Source organism: Mus musculus, chromosome 17, assembly GCF_000001635.26.
Source record: "Mus musculus strain C57BL/6J chromosome 17, GRCm38.p6 C57BL/6J".
NCBI lineage: Eukaryota > Metazoa > Chordata > Mammalia > Rodentia > Muridae > Mus > Mus musculus.
The window spans coordinates 36,242,471-36,258,516 of record NC_000083.6 but is presented as its reverse complement, the minus strand read 5'-3'; the positions used below and the strand labels follow the sequence as shown (position 1 = coordinate 36,258,516).

The 16,046-nt window shown below is 45.1% G+C and overlaps 1 protein-coding gene and 2 pseudogenes across 1 annotated transcript; all 3 read left to right on the top strand.

Moving 5' to 3' along the window:
• Positions 1-670: 670 nt before the first annotated feature.
• Positions 671-2,844, top strand: Rpp21 (ribonuclease P 21 subunit). The gene is made up of 5 exons (NM_026308.2): positions 671-734; positions 811-911; positions 993-1,075; positions 2,448-2,573; positions 2,719-2,844. Exons 1-5 carry the CDS (start codon positions 678-680, stop codon positions 2,802-2,804), a joined length of 453 nt encoding a protein of 150 aa, NP_080584.1. The 5' UTR covers positions 671-677; the 3' UTR covers positions 2,805-2,844.
• A 2,697-nt stretch (positions 2,845-5,541) lies between these two features.
• Gm6633 lies at positions 5,542-6,572 on the top strand (annotated as a pseudogene).
• Positions 6,573-9,542: 2,970 nt separating this feature from the next.
• On the top strand, positions 9,543-9,903 carry Gm4252 (annotated as a pseudogene).
• The last annotated feature ends 6,143 nt before the right edge of the window (positions 9,904-16,046 follow it).

The following is a 16,046-nucleotide window of genomic DNA, read 5'->3' as shown; positions in this document are numbered from 1 at the left end:
GGCCATGCTGTTGTCTGGTTATTTGTGCTGTTCATGTAGCTACTAGCCCTTGGAACAGCAAGTGCCTTTAATAAGAAGTGGGAGAAAGGCAAGAAGCTCTTTGCTTAGGGATGTTTTGTCCTGTTAACTTATTTCCTCCCTTGTGATCTGATCTTTCACACTTTCAGGTCCATGGGCACTAATGCTTTTTATTTTTGAGACAGGGTCTGGCAATGTAGCCCATAATTCATATCCTGTAATTTATGGTAGTCCTACCTCAACCTCTCCAGTGGTGAGATAGCCAGAATATAACACCAGTTATTCTGGGCATTGACTGTTTTGTTATGTTACATCCGTTCATAGAAGTCCCAAGCATCTACCCTCGGCTTCAGAAGAGTAAGACAAAATCTAACCCAATGTCCACCGCAAACAACCCTCTTTCCAACCATAAAAGACAGGACTTCGGTCCTGTTATGTTTATGTACTTTAAGATCCTTTACCTGTTCCACGTCTACCTAATACGTGAGGGATACCAAACTAGGGCTGCCTGCACACAGAAGACCTGTGGGGTCCTCTGGTTTCTGACAGAAGCTGGTGCGGGGCTGAGGGCCCCCCCCCCTCCCGCACTACAGTTCCCAGCAGACGTTGCGCACTGCGCACGTCTGGGGCGGGACATCCGCAAGGAGGGGCAGACACTCATGGCGGGCCCAGTGAAGGACCGGGAAGCCTTCCAGAGACTCAGCTTCCTGTACCAGGTGAGACGCGCTCGGGGTGGGTGGCAGCCCGGTGTTGCGGCCGCAGAGTAACCTGGATGGCCGTCCTTGTTCCCAGGCTGCACACTGCGTCCTCTCTCAGAACCCCGAGAACCAGGCGCTGGCTAGGTTTTACTGCCACACAGAGAAAACCATCGCGAAGCGGCTGGTCCTCCGGCAGTAAGGCACAGGGTGGCGGGCAGGACCCGGGGCGCGGGCTGGCAGGCAGGCAGACAGCGACCTCCTCTCTTCCTCACCCAGGGACCCCTCTGTGAAGAGGACGCTCTGTCGCAGCTGCTCCTCTCTCCTCATTCCGGGCCTCACCTGCACGCAGCGCCAGAGACGTGAGTGCTGCCCCAGAGACATTTGTGAGGTGGGGACACTAGAGGACAGGGCAGGGCTCAGCAGCTCCACCTAGAGATGGAGACTTTCTGCAGCTGACTTAGTCCCTAAAACTATCTTGGACTACATGACACTCCTTAGTTTAAAAAAAAAACAAAAACAAAAAAAACAAAGCGATTTCGTTATTATTTCATTCCTAGGGTGCATTAAGCACTACTTACTAGCTGAGTGGGTTGTGGAGGTTCACGCCTTTTATCCCAGCACTTGGGAGGTAGAAGCAGGTGGATTTCATGAGTTTAAGCCTATCCTGATCTACATAATCCGGACTGGCCAGGTCTGCATAAAGAAACCCTGTCTCACACAAAAACACATACTGTCTCTTTGCTTTTGGTTTTGATTTTGTTTTGTTTTGTTTTTTGGCACAAGTGTCACAGTAGCCCAGACTGGCCTCCAATTCCCTGCAGTCTCCTGCCCCCACATCCCTAGCTAGGATTACAAGCATGAGACAACACACCCAGCTACTGGAGTCGTAATTTTAAATGCTTCAGTTGGTAGGGGTAGAGTGCTGAGTCCTACCAGTGGCAGGGAGGTAGGTATAACATGATAAACAAGAGTCAAACACTCTAGACGCTGGGATTCCCACACGAGAGAATGTGTGCTTTGTAGGGGCTTGGGAGATGGTTCCGTGGTTACTGTGCCCGATAAGCTTAAGTGTGAGGGCCTGACTTCAGATCTCCAACACCTGTGTACAAGCAGGTTGTAAGCCCAGCCAGCCTTGGGGAGCAGGTGAAGACGTACAGATCCTCCAGAGCACTCTCTGGCCAGGCAGTCTAGCTGAAAACATCTAGTCCCAGGTTCAGTGAGAGACCCTGTTCCAAAAAGACATGGTGGAATGTGGTAAAGGAAGACAGACACCCAAACTAGATTTCTGTCCTCCACATATATATCTAGATGAGTGTTCCTGTGTGCATACACACACACACACACACAAACACACGTACTCATGCATATAACAGTAACACATATGTGTATATACAATATGAATGTATAAATAAAAATAGGAATTTTTAAAAAAGAATCTGTGCTATAAGAAAAGGAATGCTCAGGAGGCTGGAGTTTGAGGTGGGCAAGATGGAGAGAGGTGAAACTGGACAGGAAGCTAGGCTGTGTTAAAGAGTTTGAACTTCACTTTAGAGTTCCAAGGGATTGATATGTATGCAGGCCTCCCACACACATCAGATCTACAAACCAAGTGCAGATGGGATGGATTTTCTATTGATGGTGGAAGGAAGACTGCAGACATACAAAAAAAAAAAGAGCAAAACCTTTATGTCAGAAGCCTAGGCACTTCCTTCTTTCCCGTTTATGCCCCAGGCCGAAAGGGACAGCGCTGGACAGTACAGACCTGTCTGACATGCCAGCGGAGCCAGAGATTCCTCAACGACCCTAAGCATCTGCTCTGGGGTGACCGGCCTGAAGCCCAGCTGGAAAATCAGGCAGGTGAGCAGTGGTAAGGAAAGATAAAGGAGCCTCCAAGAGATGGGACAGTAGAGAGCCAAGAGTAGGAAAGGGGGTGAGCCTGGTTAATATAAGGTGTGTTGGAATCTTAGGAAATTAATTCTTCTCTGATTCTCCTCCTATGTAGACATCAATCCATCAGAGCCCCTGCCAAACATAGCTGACCTCCCCAAAGAGAACATTCAGACTCAGGCTTTGAACACCAGTGAATGACTTCACTCCACTTGCCAGATAAATAAAGTTGAGTTGTTTGACTTTGTGTTCTGTGGTATCTCAACTGGTTATATCATCTTCCTCTGTATTCTTGTTTTGTTTTGGTCACCTAACCTCTCCTTACGTCTTCGTACTCCACCACATAGGGAATCCCCAGTTTCCATTCACTACTTGGTCCCATTAAGCAGCCCCTGTCTAAGGCTCTAGGGCCCCTTCACCCCACCCCTGCATGCTCAGTACAATGCCATGTTTGGAAATCAAGGGTCAGCATTTCTGATAAGCTCATTGCCTCCGTACTGAGGTGGTCCTGACTGCTGAGGAGAAACAGGCACTTCACAAACCTGGGCCTACTCAGACTTGACCTTTTCCTCAGCTAGGAATCGTCGTCTATACAATCAAGGTAAATGGTTCAGGCCTGAGCCAACACAGTAAAAGGTGCTAAACACTGGCAGGCTCCTTAAGTCTGCTCTCTAGGTAAACTCCGATGTCTTCTCTGATAGCTTTAGAAAGCCTACTCAAGGACAAAGTTTCTAAGCTGACTTCTTTGCTGCCTGCAGATTACAATGTTACCCCAAGAAACATGGAAACAAAATTCACTATTTCGGAAATGAAGTTTCTTCCCCTTTAACCCCGTGTTGCACTTAACCTAATAATGCATAAGAAAATGCAACAATGATTCTGCTTTTGGGATCTGGAAGGAGAAGGTCTCCTAACTGTTTCAGAAGACTCAGTAACTTAGTGTTTCATTGGCCAAAGCAAGGTGCATCTCCAAGGCCAGGTTTCATGTGGAAGAGGCTGTATCAGGACATGAACTTTCTCAGTTTCCTGTGGACCATGGCTGTAGCAGTCTACCCTAGTTTTATCTATGTCCTGAATTCAGTCTTTCTACTAACTCCACAAATAAGTAAATTCTCTTCATTAAAAATACTAAACTGACGCCAGGCATGGTGGATCACGCCCTTAGTCCCAGCACTCAGGAGGCAGAGGCCAGCCTGGTCTACAAAGTGAATTCCAGGACAGCCAGGGCTATACAAAGAAACCCTGTCTCAGAAAAAAAAAAAAAAAAAAAAAGTACTAAACTGGGTGTGGTGGCACACACTTAATCCCAGCACTCTGGAGGAAGAGGCTGGCGAATCTCTGAGTTCATGGCCAGCCTGGTCTACAAACAGATTCCAGGACCCTGAGTTCAAGGCCAGCCTGGTCTACAAATAGATTCCAGGACAGGCTCTGTTATATGGAGAAACCCTATCTCAAAAAAAAACAAAATCAGGGCTAATGAGATGGCTCAGTGGGTAAGAGCACCCAACTGCTCTTCCGAAGGTTCGGAGTTCAAGTCCCAGCAACCACATGGTGGCTCACAACCATCTGTAACAAGATCTGACTCTATCTTCTGGATTGTCTGAAGACAGCTACAGTGTACTTACAATAAATAAATGAATCTTTAAAAAAAAAAAACAACAAAAAAAAGTACTTAGCAGTGTTCAGGTAACAATGTTGATTGGTTATTTGACAGTTCATTTCTAGAGTTGTGCCTAGCTGGATCAACTGACAGCCATCAAGGAACATATGCTCTAAAAGCACACCTAATCATTCCTACCTGCAGCCTGCATCTTTAGCTCATGTTTTTTTGGCTTCTTCAGTAAGCCTCATAACTGATGGTCCTTGGCTCTTGCACACTAAATCTGATTTGTGGATAACTTTGTGTATGTGTGTGTCTACACACAATAGAACATGCTCCAAGTAGGATATCCAAACTTTTTTTCTTCAAGGAATTCTTGTCCAGTCTAACCTAAACTTCCTATGATCCACTGATGATTTTGAACTTCTGATCCTCCTGCCTCCAGTTCTGGGATTACAGGCATTTACCAAAACACTTAGTTTTGTTTGTTTGTTTGTTTGTTTTTTATCAAGTCAGCTCAGTCAGTCAACAGTTCTCTGGGGAGGAAGGAAGGATTAAAAAGAAAAAAGACAATTGGACAACACTGTAGCCTGACCCCAGTCTGTTCAGAGGCTGAAGCAGATTTATTTTTTTCCAGTCTGCTTTTATATCATTCTAGGTATATACAAAGAATATGGTCAGTCTTAAGTCATAAAGTAGTTAAGGAACAAACAAGGCATGGACTGGGTAGGTAAGGAGCAAACAAAATATAGATGAAAGGTCTCATGAGTACTGTATTCAGGGTCTTAACAAGAACCGTCAAGATACAAAGAACACATTCCTCAGCTGCATTCATCTTTTGCCTACTTCAGAGTCCTAGACCAAAGTCAATTTCCTGCCTGAGGTCTATTTGTTCTAGCCCACAGTCAAATTCCTGCCTGAGCTTACTTCCGTATCCTGGCCCAAGGTCAAATTCCTGCCACGTTTCTAGAAGTGGCCCCAAAAGCTTTGCACAGTTTTTCCGTGGTGCCGAGGATTGAACCCTGTGCATGCAAGGCAAGCACTCTATCAACTGATCTGCATCATCCCCAGCATAGGAGCAGGAAAACTTGAGTTCTGATGTCATAGTTCAATCAAAAGATTCCCTGGGCTGGAGAGATGGCTTAGCGGTCAAGAGCAATGACTGCTCTTCCAGAGGTCCTAAGTTCAAATCCCAGCAACCACATGGTGGCTCACAACCATCTGTAATGCTACTCAGTGCCCTCTTCTGGTGTGTCTGAGGACAACTACAGTGTACTCATGCATAAAATAAATACATAAATCAAAAAAAAGAAAAAAGAAAGAAAGAAAACAGCTACAATATACTTTTTTAAGAGAGAGAGAGAGAGAGAGAGAGAGATTGATTCCCCTTGTATAGGAGACCATTAAGATCAAGTTCCAGGAGGGAAAAACAGAATCTGGGGGGTTGGAGAGATAACTACGCTTGCTGCTTTTGCAGAGGACCAGGGTTTGGTTCCCAGTATCCACATAGCAGCTCACAATTGCCCATAACTCCAGTTCTGAGGCTCTAACATCTGATCTCTTTGGGCTCCTGCACACAGCGCACATAACATACTCTCATACATACACATGAATGTAGTTCCCTCATAAATCTTTGTGGTTTGTTCACGTGTTCTGGTTCCTCTAAGAGTCAGCTGCAGTCATATGCATACTCTAAGGACTACAGCAAAGACTCTCAGGCTATCAAAGAGTTCTTCAAATAGAATAAACATTTGGTTCAGCCTGGCACCCTGATCAGCACTGTAGTCCCAGCTGTTCAAGAGGCTAAGACGATCCGGTTCTCCCACCGCCCCTGCGACGGGTCGCAGCAGTTAGTGTGGTGAGGGCTTGGTGGTGCAGCTCGGGACAGATCCGGTGACACACGCCTCTCCCACTTCGCGCCGCCAGGATGCCCAAGAGGAAGGTTAACACGGATGGAGGCGGAACCCAAGCGCCGCTCCGCGAGGCTATCGGTCAAGCCCGCCCCTCCCAAGCCAAAAAAAGCCACGGGAAAGGATAAATATCAAACGAAAAAGTGCAGATAAAAGGGAAGAGGGGAGCAAAGGGCAAACAACAGGCTGAAGCTGCTGACCAGCAAACCACAGATCTGCCTGCAGAAAATGGAGAGACAGAAAACCAGAGTCCAACCTCTGATGAAGAGAAAGGACCCAAGTCCGACTAAGCATCCATCACGCCTGTCAGTGGTCCCGCCTCCCTTCTTGTACAGTCCAGAGGAATATTTTTATCAACAATTTTGTAAATGCGAGTTTTTTAGTAGCTCTAGAAACATTTTTAAAAGGTGAGGGAATCCCACCTCATCTCATTTTTTTTTTTAAGTGTAAATGTTTTTTTGTTTTTTTTTTTTTTAAGAGGTTAAATCATTTGCTGGTTGTTTATTTTTGGTACAACCAGAAAATAGCAGGATACTGAATCAGGAGAGGCTGTGACTGCCTCGGGGGTCACCATCACATTTCGTAGAGGGAGCTAGTTTTATATCCTACAATACAAAGCACACTAAATGGCAATTTGGAGTCTCGGGGGGTGCATTTGTGTCTGGAATATTTTCAGTTCTATCTGGTCCTGTGTTTCTTGTAGAACCATTTTGTAAGAAAGCCAGTCTTTGGTCCTTGCCCTGTCAGAACTGTGATGTCTGTGGTCGTGGCAGTCCATTTTCCTAACAGTCGTGATAATGTGCTGTGAAAGATGGAAATTCTGAGTACGTTCTCTGTGTGGCATAAAACTGTGAGTTGGTGGAGCTGAAGATTATGAACATTTGGTTGTTAGGAAAGGTCTTAGGAAACTTGCCAAGTTTGAGGCTGGAACATCATTGGAATAAGTTCAAAGAAAAACAATCCGTAGCTCTTCATTTGTGTACATGAACACAATGTGACTCTTTAGAGTTTGGGTACATGAACACAGTATATGGTTCTTTTGGGGACGTGTGATAAGAACTGGAATGTCTGTACTCTGCTCCTCGACCAATAAAATCTCTTGAGAGAGAGAGAGAGAGAGAGAGAGAGAGAGAGAGAGAGAGAGAGAGAGAGAGAGAGAGGCTAAGGTAAGACTAGCACTGGAGCTTGGGAGTTTGAGACTAGCCTCAACCACAACCAGACCTTATCTCCATAAAAAACAAAAGCTCCAACTCCATAGGATGCTACGCTCTCTGGTCGAGTCAACTGGACAAGCCGAGAGGCTTAAAAGTCACTCATGAGGCAAAAGACTTTCAAGGAAGCTCTCCTCCTGGAGTCTAGCGTTCCCTACCCATACAGTAATTTTTCATTCCCGCGTTCCATTCCCGCGTTAGTCTAGTGTATGGATCCACGTGCTCTCTTTCAATATTTTCCTATCATAAGTGCCTTTTAAGATTGAATTCTGACATAGCTAAAGCCATCCGCCAGTGTTCCAACAGTCCTAGTTCGTCCTTAGCAAGACCTTGGGCTTGGAATTCAGTATTGCCCCTGGTATTACACTATCTCTTTGAGTAAAAGTTAGGTCACTGCCCTTCACAGGAATTTACCATCACTAAGGAAGAAAGAAGTTTCTGACCGTAGGAGAAACCAGAACAGATATTTAGAATTATAGCTGAGTTACACCTATATACAGGAATTTACAATGGTTTAGGAAGTAGATCCGGCTGTGGTTTTAGAGTATTGCATTACTCATGAGATGGTTAGCTAGAACAAAACTCCCTAGTTAGAACCATGACTTGGGTGTGAAAGCCCTTGCCCTAGGAGTGAAAAGATCTCACACCTGGATTCTAAGACTATAGCTGACCTTAGATAGGGCTGACTCTGTCTCAGTTATTTTATTGCCCAGTTCCTGCCAGACTTTGCGTTTTCATTTCCTCTGTTCTGTGTAAGAGTCATTAAGCATCCGGTTACCTTATTTGTACCTTGTTGTCTTCTGCATAAAAAGTCTGATGTTCGATTTGAAAAATTACATTCAGATTCCACACAAACTCTCCTGTGTGTGTGTCTGTCTGTCATTCATCCACGCTTTGCCCACCCGCGTCGAGAGACCCCGTTCCACGCAGACACAGGGACCCAGAAGGTCTGCGGCAATAGGATACAGGTTATGGTGTGCAAAAGTGGATTTCCTGCACCAACTATGAGATGTATGCCCCTTCAGAAGTAAAAGAAAAGATAACGAGATTAGTCCATTTAAATTAGATCAAGTGAAGAACATTTCACTCAATACTTATACATAAGTGATCACTATTTAACCGTTAAATACCCTTTATTCACTTTGAAAACTGGTATTAAAAAGCCGGGTGTCATAGTCCATACCTTTAATCCAAGCACTGGAGAGGTAGAGGCATCCTCATCTGTGTCATGAGTTCCAGAAGAACCAGGGCTACAGAATGAGGGAAGCAGGAGGAAACGGTGGAGGGGGAGAAGAAAAAGAAAGAGAAAACCAAGACTGGGCTAAGTCCCCAGTCCTGAAGTGGGTGTGGAGCGAGATGGGGAAGAGGGAGAGCAGGTGAAAGGGGCATCATTACTATCAGGAGAAATGAGACTGGTCAAATGTTACTGCTATTCAGAAACGGGAAAATTGAGTTCTCAGCAAAGGAAATAACTTCATTTTTTGTCTGCCTTACCTAGAAGTATCAAATACTGTATGTGTACATACTGGAAATAGATAGGGATTTTCCTTTGGGGCTGGGAGCATGGTGTTGGAGACAGGGTTTCACTAGCCCCAGATGATCTGAACTCATTATGGAGTCCAGGGAGCCTTGAACTCATGGTAGCTTCCTGTTCATGTAGCCTGTCAAGTACAGAGACTATATACTGAGCCACCATATCCTGCTGGCTATAAGACATTTATTTAGTAGGCAGCAATCATAATACTTTCAGAGTAATAACAGCAAAAGATATTAGAAAAGACAAGTTAAGCCGGGCGTGGTGGCGCACGCCTTTAATCCCAGCACTCAGGAGGCAGAGACAGGCAGATTTCTGAGTTCGAGGCCAGCCTGGTCTACAGAGTGAGTTCCAGGACAACCAGGGCTATAGAGAAACCCTGTCTAGGAAAAACAACCCCCCCCCCCAAAACAACAACAACAACAACAAAGACAACCCAAAGCTCCCAGGTGGCCACCGGCTGGGCTCAAAGTTTGCGGCCGCCCCTGCACTGCGCGCCCGATGTATGGGTGATATACTGTGGCGGCGGCGGCAGGGTGAGGAATGGCCATGTTTAAGGGCGCGGCCCGAGTGCGCGGGCTCCTGGCAGGCGCTCAGACGGGAGCAGGGACATGGGACCGCCTGGCCCGGGCCTCAGTCACGGGCTCAGGGCCTGACCCGGCTCTGCCCCGCGCGCCCGCCGGAATGCCGTGCAAGCCGAATTTGACCGTGAATGCCCGCCGCCACCCTCAACGTCCAAAGTGTCCACTCACGGTCTACTAGGAAGGCGACCTCCTCCCAATAACGCCAGGTGCTGAGTGACTATGGGCCTCCATCGCTAGGCTACACCCAGGGAACTGAAAAGAGCCAGGTGCCTCAGAGTAAATATGCAGAGCTGCTGCTGGTGGTCATTGAAAAGTTGGGGGAAAAGATCAGACCCACGGATGCCGGGAGCAAGAGCGCCATGGAAAGGCTAAAACTAGGCATCATTCATGTCGGAAGCCTGGTTCCGGAGTGCTTGGCTGAAATGGAACTGAAGGTCCATCTCGCTACCCCATGGAGATAAGACGCTTTGTTCAAAACGGCAATAATTTTTCTACCACAGTCATTAAGCTTTTAGCCCACACATTTTGCACTAACTGACAATGTGCATTTTAATTAGTTAGGAATGACCCAGCTCATTTTTTCTTTCCAAACATTTGAAAGACGTTTGTGAAGCCACTTCACAGCAAGCTATTGCTTGTCCCCAAATACCAATGTCCCCTTTAACCTCCCCTTGGATCCGTTTTCCTTTTGCATCACCCCTGTTGACTTCCTTTCCTTGAGCTCCCCTGCCTCTGAGGAATTGAGTGCAAACCCCAGCTTAGTAGCTGGCCCTCCTGTGTACAGTGTAGACCCTGCTTCATGGAGCTTCTCTGCCTAAGCGTTTGCATGACTGAGTGCTTTGTAGTCAGTCTTTAAAATGCACAGGTTACACATGCAGAAGAAAGAGCAATCTACCCAACGTACCAAGCACCCTGCAGATGTCCATCCTGAGACTATAGATCTCGGTTCCATGTTTACTGTGAGCCCATCACAACATCTGGAAGAAAACGACTGAAACTGTTGCATCTTTGTATTTATAACTTGATGTAATAAAACTTACTTTCATTAAGGAAAAAAAAAACAGTCATTAAGTGCTCTTAACCTCTGAGCCATCTCTCCAGTCCCTAAAGTGGTTTTTTTGTTTTGTTTTGTTTTGTTTTTTGTTTGTTTGTTTTTTTGTTTTTTGACACAGGGTTTCTCTGTGTAGCCCTGGCTGTCCTGGAACTCACTCTGTTGACCAGGCTGCTAAAGTGGTATTCTTAAGTTAATTTAGATAATTAATTAAGATATTTTGCTGGCCCTTTATTATAAATTAAAATGCAAAGAACAGACATGCTGTTGGGGTCCAGGAGTCATCCCACAAACCACATGAACACGGGTCTCAGTCAGACAAGGGTGGTTTGTTTATTGAACACATACCCTAAGACTGATTTATCAGGGCCACAGCTCAGAGTTCAGGGGCTGAAACTACAATCCCAAACATTTCTCCGGGCCCTGTTTTAAAGGAAAAAAAAAATGATAATGATCTTATGTGCAGGTGCAGGAAGTGCTGCCCAGTGGTTAGCTCTGACTCAGGCTATCTTGACTAACTAGACAGAACAGTTCTAACTGGCCTGTATTTTTTTTTCTTTTTTCTTTTTTTCTTTTTTTCTTTTTTTTTGGTTTTTCGAGACATGGTTTCTCCATATAGCCTTGGCTGTCCTGGAACTCACTTTGTAGACCAGGCTGGCCTCGAACTCAGAAATCTGCCTACCTCTGTCTCCTGAGTGCTGGGATTAAAGTCGTGAGCCACCACGCCCGGCTACTGGCCTGTATTCTTATTGGTCCTAAGTGGAGCTTATGGTTTGTGGGAAGCCACATGTGCCGTTGCAGAGTGGCACTGACTACTGCTGGCCACCACGCATAAGTTTGGACAAACAACCAATGTGTACATATGCAGTAAAGTTTTTTGCAAAGACACTGCCTGGCCCGGGCATGATAATAAGGCTTTGAGAATATAACCAATCAGATGTGAGACATGCAAATGAGGTATGATAATGAGGCTCTGTGAGGTACAGAGAGAGAGAGAGAGAGTAGCCAATCAGATGAGTTACATGCAAATGAGGCGTAGTGCATAACCAATCCAGGTGTGAGACACGCCTCTCCTAGGCCTATATAAGCAGCACCAGTTCTGGGCTCGGGGTCTCTTCACCTCTGCAATCAAGCTCTCCCAATAAACGTGTGCAGAAGGATCCTGTTGCAGCGTCGTTACTGCTGGCCAGTCCAGCGCGCGCAAGAATGGTTGTTGAATTTCTTAAGGTTGACAAACCTCAGAACATACAGAACATTAACAGGTTATGAGGTCAGCAAGACCCTGCCCTGGGGCAAGCTATTTTTCTGTGTCAATGACTGGCCAGCATGTTATAGCAATAATTTGAAATAGCTGGCAGGCATGGAACAAAATGGCTAGAGCTATGCTAGGGGGGCAGACCTCAACATGCAAAACAAGGTCTGGGGAGAACTCAGTAAAGTGCTTGACTTGTAATCACAAGGACTGAATTTAGTCCCCAGAATTCAAGTAAAGATAGATAGATAGATAGATAGATAGATAGATAGATAGATAGATAGATAGATAGAGACAGACAGACAGACAGACAGACAGACAGACAGGAAGCCAGATGTGGCCAGGCATGATGGCACACACCTTTAATCCCAGCACTCATGAGGCAGAGGCAAACAGATCTCCGAGTTCAAGGCAAGCCTGGTCTACAAAGTTGTTACACAGAGAAATCCTGTTTGGGAGTTGGGGGAGGCGAGAACAAGTTTAATAGAACTTGCTTGGAATCTTAGCACTGAGGAGGCAGAGATGAGTGGATCCCTAGTAGGTGGATCCTTATATATCACCGGCTGGCCAGCCCCTAGCCTACGCAACAAATCTGGGACCCTGTTTTAAAAAACAAACAAAAGAAAAACCAAAAAACAAAACAAAACAAAACAAAACAAAACAAAACAAAACAAAACAAAACAAAACAAGGGAGTTGGAGAGATAGCTAAGTGGTTAAGCTCTTGAGTTCAATTTCCAGCAACTACATGATGGCTCACAACTATCTATAATGGGATCTTATGCCCTCTACTGGCATTAGGCGATCATGCAGACAACATTCATATAAATAAATGAGCCTTTAAGCAAACACACACACCTGTACCTGATGTGCATTGGCACAACCACACAACATAGATGCACGTGAACACACATAAACACATAAAATAAAAACAAAATGACATCATGATGGGTTCTTACAAAACACACCCAGGCTTAGAAATCATAAACATCAGGCTGGAGAGATGGCTCAGAGGTTAAGAGCATTGGCTGCTTTTCCAGAGGTCCTGAGTACAAATCCCAGCAACCACATGGTGGCTCACAACCACCTGTAATGAGGTCTGGTGCCCCCTTCTGGTGTACAAGCATACATGCAGGCAGAATATTGTATACATAATAGATCTTTTTGAAAAAGAAAAAGAAAAAAGAAATCATAAGTGTCTTAGTTTTCTTGTCATTGTGACAAAACTCCCGAGGTAGGAAGGAATGTAATTGTCTTTGGCTTGAAAGACCCACAACGTGAGGACTCCCCCACGTTCTGACTCAGGAGAGGCGACACCCCAAAATCACCAATGAGAAACGGTCTTGCTGCAAATTGCAAGAGGATTTTTATTCAAGAGCGCTCTCGGGCCCACGGTCATACACCACGCAGGGGTAGAGGACCGTGGCGCCCCGAGTAGATGAGTAAGGGGGTATTTAAAGAAAAAAACCACAACTCAAGGAGGTAGGAAGGACGTTGTTGGTAAATACCAAAAATACCAGTTAAGAGTCACAAGGAAGACAAAGTCACAGATGTCACAAGGAATACCTGGTAATTGTTAACTCTCAAGACAGTTTCTAAGAGCCCCTAACAATAGCACATTTGCATTGCAGCTTCCAGTAATGGTCAGGATGACTTTCTTTGAATTAACACTCTTTGAACACAGGAAGCGGGTGGGTGGAGGAATGTCGATATCTGTTTTATGATTAGCATTTTGGAGCACTGAGTTTACTACTCTTTCAGGCTCAAGGTTTGAAATATCAGAAAGTTACAGGAAGTGACCAGGGCAAAAGGCATCCTTCCTCCAAATAGACAATATTGTTAGGTCAGAACCCTCTGATCTAACCCTCACCGGAAATGCCATCATATTCAAGACATGGCTACACTGCTTTTTAAAAACCTATGTATTGTAATTATGGGCAGTGTGTGTGCCCGCTTGAGTGTATGTGCACAGTGTGACTACGTGTGCCCAAGGAGGCCAGAGGAGGCTACCACACTTCCTAAAACGGGAGCTATGGGCAATTGTGAGCTACTGGATGTGGGAATTGACACCTGAACCCTGGTCCATTGCTAGATCAGCAAGTGCTCTTAACCTCTGAGCCACCTCTCTTCTAGCCTCAGGTTTGTTTGCGTGTATGTTTGTTTGTTGTGAGCACCATATTTTAAAATTTTCAATGTGACATACTTCATCTTCACATCGTTTTCAATACTAGATGCCGCAGTCCAGCGCCAACGTTGTTGTTCTCGATTTGGGGTTGCAGGGTTAGGGGTGGTGGTGGGAAGGCGTGACAGCGGAGGCAAGACTTGGTCTAGCGAGATAATTAGGGTTGTTTTTTTAATATTAAAACGTTTACCTGTCTTATATCTAAGTGGCTTTGCAGCGGTAGCTGACAAGCCTCACTGAATTCCTTTGAGGCCAGAAACCGCAAGTCTCTTGTGTTTCCGAATCTAGGCTTAAAACAGCAGGAGATTAAGTAGCCTTTGTTCTTATCCCAAAGTAATGTAGCAGCTCAGACTGTGAGTGAAAGTGTAAGGAAGAAAAAGAAACACTGAAGGGCTGGTGAGATGGCTCAGTGAGTAAAAGCACTGACTACTCTTGAGTTCAAATTCCAGCAACCACATGGTGGCTCACAACCACCCATAATGAGATCTGACGCCCTCTTCTGGTGCATCTACAGACAGCTACAGTGTGCTGATTTATAATAAATAAGTAAATCTTTGGGCCAGAGCAAGCAGGGACTGAATGAGCAGAGTGCACCCGACCGAGTGGAGCTGAGTGGAGTTGACCAGCACGAGCGGAACGGACCTGAGTGAGCAGAGGTCCTAAATTCAATTCCCAACAACCACATGAAGGCTCACAACCATCTGTACAGCTACAGTGTACTCACATACATAAAATAAATAAGTAAATCTTAAAAAAAAAAAGAAACACTGAAATGTTATCTTAATCTTTCTTTCCTTTTTTTTTTTTCGGGACAGGGTTTCTTTCTTTTTCTCTCTCTCTCTCTCTTATTTATTTTTTGGGGGGGGTTGTTTGGTTTTTTGAGGGGGTTATTTGTTTGTTTGTTTGTTTGTTTGTTTTCGAGACAGGGTTTCTCTGTATAGCCCTGGCTGTCCTGGAACTCACTCTGTGGACCAGGCTGGCCTGGACCTCAGAAATCCTCCTTCCTCTGCCTTCCAAATGCTGGGATTAAAGGTGTGTGCCACCACGCCCAGCAGCAGTGACAGGGTTTCTTAATCTTTATTTCTAAGTTCCTCTTCTCTAAAACTTCTCCAAAAATTCTCTCTCCAGAAATTCTCCAAAAAAAAAAAATAATAATTTCTCTTAATTTTAAGTCCTCCCCCTTTTTAAAAATATTATTTATTTTATGTATATGAGTACACTGTTGCTGTCTTCAGACACACCAGAAGAGTTCATCAAATCCCATTACAGATGGTTGTGAGCCACCATGTGGTTGCTGGGAATTGAACTCAGGACCTCTGGAAGAGTAGTCAGTGCTCTTAACTGCTCTCTCCAGCCCCTAAGTCCCCTTTTAATTTCTAAGGTATTCTACTCTGTTGTCCTTCTCCTTCCTCCTCCCAATCTTGCTCTCTCTTCCTGCTTTGATGTATTAATGCCATGCAATGTAATCATTCCCAGTTTTTTGTATTTTTCTAGGGGAATAGAGTACATGGTTTTTCGAAGCATCCTTTTTTTAAAAAAAAAAAAAATTAAAGTTCTCTAAAAGTTTGAACATAAATTCAAATCATAAATCAAATAAGAAGTTTACAACAGAGAATGTTTACCTATATTCCCATTAAAACTAGACATCCTGGAGAGATGGCTCAGTGGTTAAGAGCACGGACTGCTCTTCCGAAGGTCCTGAGTTCAATTCCCAGCAATCACATGGTGGCTCACAACCATCTGAGTGTGTCGTCACAGGAAGGAAGCTGCTGTGTCATCTAATGTCAGTCGTCCCAGCTTTAGACCCTGAGAGCTGTAATATTGACCACCCAGGTGGGATCTGTCCACTCGAGTAATACAACCGTTCAGGAGAGATGTGTCCATTAGCTTGATAGCAGCATGATTGTCCAGTGATTCAGAAATGCTTCCATAGGCTCAAGTATTTGAACACTTGGCCCCGAGTTGGTAGTACTGTTTGGGGAGTCATGGGACTTTTAGATTGCAGCCTTCCTGGAAGAAGTAAGTCACTGAGGGCAAGCTTTGGGAGTTTATAGCCTTGACCCATTTCCAGTTTGCTCTGATGACTGAAGATTTGAGCTCTCTGGCTGCCTGAGGTTATGC